This window comes from Nematolebias whitei, chromosome 23 (assembly GCF_014905685.2).
Source record: "Nematolebias whitei isolate Nwh7 chromosome 23, NemWhi1, whole genome shotgun sequence".
Taxonomy (NCBI): domain Eukaryota; kingdom Metazoa; phylum Chordata; class Actinopteri; order Cyprinodontiformes; family Rivulidae; genus Nematolebias; species Nematolebias whitei.
In genome coordinates, this window is record NC_056520.1 from 11,882,622 (window position 1) to 11,893,542 (window position 10,921).

At 41.0% G+C, this 10,921-nt stretch overlaps 1 protein-coding gene across 1 annotated transcript in view; it reads left to right on the plus strand.

Annotated features, from left to right (window-relative positions):
* dhrsx (dehydrogenase/reductase (SDR family) X-linked) overlaps positions 1-10,921 on the plus strand; it is a 24,816-nt gene that overhangs the window by 3,432 nt on the left and 10,463 nt on the right. Inside the window, exons 2-5 of the mRNA XM_037696394.1 lie at positions 2,022-2,129; positions 4,695-4,763; positions 7,597-7,698; positions 10,091-10,298. Of these exons, the coding sequence (XP_037552322.1) occupies positions 2,022-2,129; positions 4,695-4,763; positions 7,597-7,698; positions 10,091-10,298 (487 nt within the window). The remainder of the gene's footprint in view (positions 1-2,021; positions 2,130-4,694; positions 4,764-7,596; positions 7,699-10,090; positions 10,299-10,921) is intronic.

Below are 10,921 nucleotides of genomic sequence, written 5' to 3' on the forward strand. Positions count from 1 at the left end.
TTTTTTTTTTTTACCGTAACTCGTGTCAGGAGCTGTACATAACCCGCAAATAATTTTTCCAAATTTCTAGCTGTTCAGGCTGCAGCACGATAATTATTAAAGGGCGATAATAGTATTTTAAAAGTATGCAGCAGATGTTTTGAAAGCTTTATTTTACACGTCAACACTACATCTGTATGTATGTTTGGCAGATAAATTACTAATGTTCTTCAGGGAGAAACAAACAGACGACTGTGCTCAGGGAGATTTGAGGTTTATACTCTAAATCTGTCAAAGAATGCTGCTTAATGTGGGCTGGGGGATATTCTAGATCTTTCACCACTGTAGCAAAAAATGAAGCCCGACTAATGGATGACCGACACACCAGAAGGTTGAAGCCAAAAAAACAAAAACAAAGAGTGGCTGCTATTAGACTAGACCCAGATCAATTGACTTCATGGTTGTTTGTGAGTGCGTAGGTGGGATTTTCCCACATCCTCATTAAAATGGATTGAGCATGAAAAGATTTACAAAGAAAAATGTCTGAAAATCCCCGCCGTCCTAGTGAACAGACTTGCGTCTGTCATAATTCTGGGGTTTTTGTGTTTGTTTGCATCAATGCAGTCCTAAGTAAAGGATCTGAACACTTCTACTAATGTACTGCAACATAAAAAGTCAAACAAAAAGTTGTCGAACTTACTGAACCCACCATTGGCAGAGTCATTTACAGTCGATGAGGCCAGCTGCTTTAGTTTTGGTTCATTTTCAGGACCAGGAACTGGCTTATTCTGTAATGTCAACTCAAACAGAAAATTTGTACCCAAGTAGGCCTGTTGCGATAAACGATAAAGCAATTAATCGTATGATAAATTAAAGTTATCGACCTAATTTTCGTTTATCGGCTTTATCGTTTCTTTGCGTCTCTCACTTTCTACTGAAGACACTGGATGACAAAAGGCTCAACTCCCGTGCTCTTCACTGAAACCTCCCTTTCTCATTTCTCTTTAAAATTTGTTTTAACTGTCTAAAATCAAGTATTTGGATCGTTAAAAGCAGCTAAGCTGAGAAGCTAAGCTACGAGCTAAGCTAACAGGCCGACCTCAGGGGGAAAAAAACCTCCGTCTGGTCAAAGCTTCAAAATTAGCGGTTGAAACCCGTGCCTTTGTCTAAAAAGTTTTTCTCTGCCAAAAGAAGCTGAGAACTTGTTTACTGATTTTTTTTTATTTTTATTAAAAGCTTTATGTGACAAATGCTATGCCAACGAGCTGAAACCACACTGAGCATCCACCATTTTGAGAACCGAAAAACAGGAAGGAGAGACAGGCCATGTCACGTCAATTGGCCTCCCTCCCATTTATCTTAGAGACACGCTGTTCGCTCACTCACTATCCATCTTTTGGTTCAAATAGTCTTATACTGCCATTCAGTGGTCAACGAAAGGTACTACACACAAAAATGAACCAACATTTCTTCTTAAATTTGTCAATAATTAGTAATTATTGTCAAATTTCAAACAATATTATTGTTTATCGCAATATTTTCTGAGACAGTCGCCTGGGAAAATTTGTTATCATGACAGACCTATACCCAAGTGATAATTGAAACTTGAATTAAACACCCTCCAGAGTTCATGCTCAATAATCCAGGTATAAAATCCATCAATGTTCAGTCAGGTCATCTTGGATGGCTTTTAAAAAGAAACCGCCCAGGTGACCTGACTGGACATTGTTGGATTTTATACCTGGATCATTGAGCATGAACTTTGGTGTTTTGAACCACTTTGGCATGACTGTCTCAGAGGAGTTGACAGGGAAGAGGGTGGGTCCCAGAGGCCATTTTAGTACCAGCAAACTGTTTTTTTCCACTATGGAGTAAGCTGTTGTTGTGGGAATCAGTTTGGTTTGGTGGCTCCACAGATCGAAGAAGTTCTTTGGATGAAGGATGAAACATCTCGGCTTAAAAAAAAACAAAAAAAACGTCCAGACGATCTGACAACATTGATGAATTGAAACATTCATTATTTTCTCGCTCTTTCTGTGCAGTCCTGCCCAAACAAAATGGAAGGGTTGCCATAGTGACTGGTGGGACCAGAGGAATGGGCTATGAGACGGCAAAACATCTAACAAGCCTTGGCATGCATGTGATCATAGGTAGGCTTCTTTTCAGACTGTACTTTAATTATTTTTATATATATTGTAGTATTAGTATTTATTATTTAATTTTATAGTGTAGTATTATAGCAGGGTTTTTTGCTAACTTTTCTATTGACTAAATGTAGCGACTTCGATCCACAAAATAAAGTCGCTGCCGGCTGAGTATTGCTCTGTGACGCATCTCCAATGATCCATGCTGAGCAGTGGTGGGATGTAACGAAGTACAAGTACTTCATTACTGTACTTAAGTACATTTTTTATGTATCTGTACTTTACTTAAGTAGAGTTAAACATGGGTACTTTCGACTTTTACTCCACTACATGTTACATCAAGTATATGTACTTTCTACTACACTACATTTCTATAATGCGTTGCGTTACAAGTTACATTTATGTTGCACTTTTTTTTTTATTTGTTCGTTAGTTTGGAAGTAACCAATAGCGAGAGCGGAGTTGGTCCATTGAATCACTGCAAAGTGAGCAAGTAACGTTAGACCTGCCTTCAAGAAGAGCTGGGCCAATGACGTATATTCATCTAGTACAAACCGGATTCCAAAAAAGTTGGGACACTAAACAAATTGTGAATAAAAACTGAACGCAATGATGTGGAGATGGCAAATGTCAATATTTTATTCGTAATATAACATAGATGACAGATCAAAAGTTTAATCTGAGTAAATGTATCATTTTAAAGGAAAAATATGTTGATTCAAAATTTCACAGTGTCAACAAATCCCCAAACAGTTGGGACAAGTAGCAATAAGTGGCTGGAAAAAGGAAATTGAGCATATAACGAACAGCTGGAAGACCAATTAACACTAATTAGGTCAATTGACAACATGATTGGGTATAAAAAGAGCTTCTCAGAGTGTCAGTGTCTCTCAGAAGCCAAGATAGTAAGAGGATCACCAATTCCACCATTGTTGCGCAGAAAGATAGTGCAGCAATACCAGAATGGTGTTACCCAGCGTAAAATAGCAAAGACTTTTAATTATCATCATCAACCGTGCATAACATCATCAAAAGATTCAGAGAATCTGGAACAATCGCTGTGCGTAAGGGTCAAGGCCGTAAAACTCTATTGGATGCTCGTGATCTCCGGGCCCTTAAACGTCACTGCACCTCAAACAGGAATGCCACTGTCAAGGAAATAACAGAATGGGCTCATGAATACTTCCAGAAAGCATTGTCAGTGAACACAATCCACCGTGCCATCTGCCGTTGCCAGCTGAAACTCTACAGTGCAAAGAGGAAGTCATTTCTAAGCAAGCTCCACAAGCTCAGACGTTTGCACTGGGCCAGGGGCCATTTAAAATGGAGTGTGGCAAAATGGAAGACTGTTCTGTGGTCAGATGAGTCACGATTTGAAGTTCTTTATGGAACACTGGGACGCAATGTCATCCGGACCAGAGAGGACAAGGATAGCCCAAGTTGTTATCAACGTTCCGTTCAGAAGCCTGCATCACTGATGGTATGGGGTTGCATGAGCGCTTGTGGCATGGGCAGCTTGCATGTCTGGAAAGGCACCATTAATGCAGAGAACTATGTTCAGGTTCTAGAACAACATATGCTCCCATCTAGACGTCATCTCTTTCAGGGAAGACCCTGCATTTTTCAACACGATAATGCCAGACCACATTCTGCAGCAATCACAACATCATGGCTACGTAGGAGAAGGATCCGGGTACTGAAATGGCCAGCCTGCAGTCCAGATCTTTCACCTATAGAGCACATTTGGCGCATCATAAAGAGGAAGGTGCGACAAAGAAGGCCCAAGACGATTGAACAGTTATGTGACCACGCCCCTCACACCTGTGCCACCATAAACAACACAACACTTAAGTCATTTTGGCTCTTACATTTGTGTTCTAACAAGATCTTGTGAAAATTGTCACAGGAGAATGTTGTGAACGACTTTCAACAAAATAAAAATCTAGCTCAATATCTGTAAATTTAAGTGAGAGCCATTTTTGGGTTTTTTACAGTTTGTTAGCTGTGGCAGTCATTTTTAATTGAATTGACTTCAAAAGGTTATCGATTGTAGATGTACACCCACTGATTACTTCCCACGCAGTGGTTCATGAGATATTTTGCTCACAGACAGTCCGACACATGGACCTTGACATGACCCAAACAAAAAAAGTCCATGCTCAATAATCCAGGTATACAATCTAACAATTTTCAGTCAGTTCATCTGGACAGTTTCTTTTTTCTTTTCTGAAACGTTTCACCTTCACAGTCCAGATGACCTGACTGAAAATTGTTGGATTGTTTTCCTGGATTATTGAGCATGGACTTTTTTTGGTTTTGAACCAGTTTGACAGTTTGGCAGTCTTCCAGTCACAAGCCCACCTTCTCTAACCTCTGCGCCATCACTCCCCACCCATTGTGGGTACACAATAAAATTGTACATAAGAGTTTATACAAAGTTTTTAAACTTGAATGGTATTTAGTTTTAGGGTGTAGATGAATGTCCTGAGTGAGTGAAGGCAGCAGAGTTTAGTTCGAGTGGATTACCAGCTGAACGTCGCTGTGCCTCTCTGTCATCTCCATCATCTCCAGCTGGGAACGAAAGAGAAGAAGGTTCTGCAGCCGTCAGGAGGATAAATGAAGAGTGCAGCGAAGGAAAAGGTAATTGTATTTGTCTCTGTTTTTCACCACAGCCAAGGTTGAACCAGGAGCTTTCATTTAATAATTTGGGATCAATTATGCACAGCAGTGAAGATTACAAGTTAAAATCAATTGCTTCAGTTTTTAAAACTCATTAGAGAATAGAAATCTACAGAAACCTGTGTTTAGTACAGACATAAGCAATCTTGTTGCCTTAATCTGGAGTGGCAGAGAAGCGTGTTAGACTGGTACAGGACATGTATGAGGACAGCAGGACAGTGGTGAGATGTGCTGTAGGAGTGACATAGCTTCAAGGTGGACGTGGGAGTGCATCAAGGATCGGCTCTGAGCCCCTTCTTGTTTGCTCTGGTGATGGACCGACTAACAGATGAAGTCAGGCAGGAATCCCCGTGGACTGTGATGTTTGCAGATGACATTGTGATTTGTGGTGAGAACAGGGAACAGGTGGAAGAGAACTTGGAGAAGTGGAGGTATGCACTTGAAAGAAGAGGAATGAAAGTCAGCCGTAGTAAGACAGAGTACATGTGTGTGAATGAGAGGGAGGCCGGTGGAACGGTGAGGCTACAAGGAGCAGAGGTCACAAAGGTGCAGGACTTCAAGTACTGTATTTTTCATCCGATAAGTCACATATTTTTGCATAATTTACATGCCCTGCGACTTATAGGCCGAAGCGACATATTTATGGATTTTTTGCCCAGATTTATAAACCAATTTTTGGCTGAGATATGACTGTTTTCATTCATTCTGACTGGAAAAAAAAAGGAGCAGTTTCATCCACTTGATGGCAGCAGAGTAGTAGTAGCAGTATGGCATGCCGTTGTATCATGTAATGGGTAAACATGGCAATAATGACAAATTGGAAAAAGTTCAAGACAAAAACAACTGGACTTTATTTATTATACTTTATACTTTATTATTTTTTTCTTCAGCTTTTTTGAATTGACCATATCCTGGATGACTGAGAATCTTCACCAGCTATTAATGACTCAATTGGCTTGCCTAAGTGGCCCCACCTTCGTTCCGCTCATTGCTTGGAACCGTCAAATGTCGCTGCACCGCCCCGGCGAAATGCAGCTAATTTGACCATTAAAGTGCATTTATTAAGTAAAAGTTAGACTGAGTCACATCTTTGCTATTTTTAAGTGTTAATCTTGTTAAATTCTTGTTAAAGTCCTCCCGTGCACGCTCCCGCAGTCGCCATTTGGCAGGCCATCGATTTTTGGCACAACACCGGCCCACGTTTCTGGGTTGTCAGCGGTGATGCGTAACAAACGCAACGCGTCAGCGGTGACGCATAATACATGCAACTTATACGGCGAAGCGGCATATTTATGGATTTTTCCACTTTATTAGTGTTAAGATATTTCTTATCTAGACTGGTCCTATGGTTTTGATCTGCTCAGAGACGGGATTATAATGAAATTGTGGCCCGGTTCTGACTGGGTTCAACTGGGCCAGCCACTCTAAAAAGAGTCGCCCTGGGATTCAATATCTGTCAAGGAATAGTTTAATCTGCTTGCCACATCACGCAGAAAGGCTTTTGGAGCACCGTCTCATATTTCCGAACACGTCATAACCACATAAGATCCACTGAGATCACACTTAGTCACGCCCCCTCATACACTGACAGGTTGAGATCCCCTTCTGCGAAGGCGGAGTCTTAGGACCCTATAAATTAGTAATGACACGGGACATAGGGGCTCTTTCGGGTCTTGTGAACGCGTCACAGACCGGAGAGTCCAGCGCTGTAAAACTGTAACCTTTTCCTGCCTTGATTTTAATACAATTGGTAAAACTTAATTGATGTCTCCTTGATTTATTGATAATGAGAGTTGCCTGTTCTGAGGGAGATTCGAGCCGGGGGAAGCGGTGGGGGTTGGCTGGGGGTCCAGGGTCAGAGAGGAAGCCTAAAGCCCACGGCTAGCCGTAGCTAGCTGCAGTGACTGACGACCCGCAGTCAGCTCCAAACGCAACATTAGACAAATATGGACTGGTGCGACTTGTAGGGCGGAGCGACGTGTCCGCCGGAAAATACAGTACTTGGGATCCACTGTCCAGGAAGATGGGGAGTGTGTTAACGAGATGAAAAAGAGAGTCCAGGCAGGATGGAGTGTATGGCGAAAACTTTCAGGAGTGATTTGTGACAAAAGGGTGTCAGCAAAGGTCAAAGGAAAAATTTACAAGACAGTGATGAGACCAACTATGTTGTATGGTCTGGAGACAGTGGTATTGACAAAAAGACAGGAGAAAGAACTGGAAGTGGCAGAAATGAAGATGTTGAGATTCTCCTTAGGAGTGACAAGGATGGATAAGATTATGAACGAGATCATCAGAGGTACAGCACAGGTTGAACAACTGAGAGATAAAGTTAGAGACTGAGAGGGTTTGGACATGTCCAGAGGAGGGACAGTGGGTATACTGGTAGAAAGATGTTAGAAATGCAGCTGCCAGGAAAAAGCCAAAGGGGAGATATATGGATGCAGTTAGAGAGGACGTGGAGGTAGTTGGAGTGAGGACAGACTGAGTTGGAGGAGGATGACTCGCTGTACTGAACCCTGAAGAGGAAACAGCCAAAAGAAAAGTTTTTTTTTTCTCAAAAAAAAAGGTACAAGTTATTAATTTCAACATTTGATACGTTTCATATGTTCCATTGTGACTAAAAAGTGTGTTCATGAGATTTACAAATCGTTTCATTCAGTTTTTATTGAAATTTTACACATCATCCCAAACTTTTTTTTTTGGAATTGGGGTTGTATATTTTCTTCACTTTCAACTGTTCGCAGCATAATTCTGTCTACCGTCTCAGTGCTAACGTTTGTTCTTCTGCTTAAAGCTGAGTTTGTCTTCTTGGACCTGACGTCCCTGACATCGGTGAGGCAGTTTGTGCAGACGTTCAGAGACAGACGTCTGCCTCTCCATGTTCTGATTAACAACGGTAGGGTGTCCACGTTTGTCCATATCCTTTCAAAACACGTCCTCTTTACATTCTGAGCTAGATTTTTATTCCAGGATGAGGATTGTCTTCACCAAAACCAGGTAGCTTTGGTGGTTTTGGTCTTTGTTTTAAAAGAAAAGCGCTCAAAATAGATTCTGTGGAAAGCTTATGAGAAATTATTACTTTAGCTTTTGAAGAAAATAGGAATGGGCAGTTTTAGCAAAACCACTTCATATTAAAAGCCCCGATTTCTTTACCCCAGCCATCATTCTACATATAAGACCAACATGTAGCATTTCTTGCTTTTCACAAAGTGTTACTTATTTAATCATTCACTCATGCAGGACTAACTAATAGAAGACAAGTGTCAGCACGAAAACTTTTTTTTAATCCGAAAAAGCATAAGAACAAAGCTCAGTTGATGCCTTTATAATTTAGCACCATACCCTGTTTCTTGTTTTTGCCTAAAAATGATTGTGTCCACACAGTTTGCACTTGTGGTGAGTTAAAGGTTTCTTCCGTCAAGTCCTGCAGCTGAAAAACTCAAACGGAGGCTTCAGGTACAAAGACATACTGCTGTTAATCCTGCTAGTTGAGGATATTTATAATCCTTCATTTTCACTGATACAATGAGTCAAATTTGAAGTATATGCCCATATTCTGGAAAGGAAAAAAAAAATAGCTAAGCTCACTCATAACCATAGTTTCCACGTTATTTTTCTTTCAAAATAAAATACACCAAAAACAGACACTGTGTCTGTTTGAGTTTTACATTATTTTGGAATGGAGTGAATGGTAATTATTGTACCAACTTGGTGCGTAGCTACCATGTGTTGGTATTAAAAGAAAACAAGACGGCTGCATTCATTTTTTTGAATTCTAATAATAGACTTTGAATATTCAAAAATCACTACCCATCCTTAGTAGGTAGCTCCGTTTAATAAAGTTTAGTTCATTTTTAGAAATGCTCTTTTCTAAACTTTTGCTCTTATACCAACTTTGAAGTACACTGGTATGCAGGGCTTAATTTGTAAATCGATCAGTGCCGGAACGCAAATAGCGGACGGGACGGCAGGTTCCTCCCCCAGAAAATTTTGAATAAAGTAGATATGATTTCCTGCGTTTTGGTGTATTTTAACAGGTTGTCAAACATCTACGTTTACCTACATTTGTAAACACTCCGCTTCCGTCAAGCATCCTCCCCCCACTCCCCTTCACTTGATGGAACCATCAAGTAAGTCCAAACCTGGAACCAAGCCTGACTCTGTCCTTGCTCGTTGTTGTCTGACTTGAGGCGTCTACCTGCGGCTGTGAGCTCCTGCCCGCATACGACTGCCTAGTTAGCTCAGCACTCTCCCCCACCACTCTTTTAGGGACGGAGATTTTTTTATGGGTAGACGCGGAAATGCTACTTGAACGGACTACTCGTATGCTCGTCTGTGGCTGTTGTGTTTAAAATGAGTGTTTACGTAATTATTTTCAGTTTACATATCCCAATACAGGTTTTATTCGTTCAAGGCAGACATATTTGTTCATGATGTTCATAACTTTATTATTAGTAATCTTGAGAGTTACTGGATCCAAGCAAACAGTTACCGGAGCGCACCCTGTCAAAATAAGAGAGTTCCCAGATTCTGTTCTGGCAGGATCCAGCTCAAATTAAGCACTGAAGGTATGCCAACATAAATATATTTCTGCAGGAAGTACCATGTTTCGCTGCTTTTTTTTTAAATTACAAAGCACATTTAAAACAAAATGAGTTGTTTATATTCAAACCAGATAACAATACAACTAAATAATGAATAAAATCAAGAAAAATAAGAATAAACAGACAATAATTTTATTTATAAAATATACATTTGGGCTTGTTATATGGTGGCACAGTTGGTAGAGCTGTTGCCTCTCAGCGACAATGTTGCCGGTTCAAATCCCGGCCTGGCACCTTTCTGGGTGGAGATTGCGTGTTCTCTCCGTGCATGCGTGGGTTTTCTCTGGGTACTCCGGTTTCCTCTCGCAGACCAAAAACAAATACTTGGGTTATTTGTAGGAGCAGAGAGCTTTGGGTATCTGTAGCTCGTTTGGATGGAATTTCATATTTCTTCCATTAAGTATACTTGACACAACAATTGACTCTTTGGTGTAGACCCAGTTCTTACTAGGCTTTAGCTTATCTGTCCAGTCAAAGTGCTATCTACAATGGTAACTATTCAAAACCTTTCCACAGAACCCCAACTCAGAACATCTGCTCTAATGCCTTCAAAACAGAAAAAACCCAGAGGTTCTGCATGTTTAACTGAACCCTAAAACAGTTGTTTACATTTATTGCCTCATTCAGAGAGGATAGAAAGATGGCACTGAGCCTCCCCTCCTGCTTGTGGTCTTTTTCACGCAGCCGGAACGATGCTGGTTTCTGAGAGAAAAACAGAAGATGGCTTCGAGTTCCACTTCTGCCTCAACTACCTCGGTCACTTCTTGTTGACCAACCTGCTGCTTGAAGTGCTGAAGAAGTCAGGAAGTCAGAGCTGCTGCACCAGAATCATCAATATGTCCTCTGCTACACATTACGCAGGAGTTATGGACATGGAGGACTTAAACAAAAGGTATGAGTCTTAATGAAACGAACACAACACCAGTAACAAGAATCATCTCAGAGATTCAGAGAGGTGTGTCATTCGCATCTCATGTGGTACATGTGGTGGAATGAGATTATGTACACAGGGTCCCAGTTACATCCAACAATAAAATGTATAAGAAAAACAGTAATAAGATCTAAGACATGAATTAAGAAAAACATCTACTAAATAATACACTAAGCACTAATGGCATAAAAACATTATGTCCAACAGCAGCACGAACATGAGTCTGTGTGAGCAGATGAGCACTCATGAACACATCAACATGAAACAGATCAGCAGCAACATGAAACAGATCAGCAGCAACATGATGTGATTCCTCACAGTGATTATTCTGGTTAGAGATCCATGAGTCTAACAGCCTCAGGGTAGAAGCTGTTCCTCAGTCTAGTGGTTCTACACTTAATGCTCCTTAACCTCCTTCCTGAGGGGAGTGGGACAAAAAGTGTGTGTGCTGGGTGAGTGGGGTCCTTCATGATGCAGGTGGCCCTCTTCCTGCATCTGGAGGTGTAGATGTCTGTGACGGTGGGGAGACTGACTCCAACAGACTTCTGTGCAGCCTTCACCACTCTCTGCAAAGCTTTTCTTTC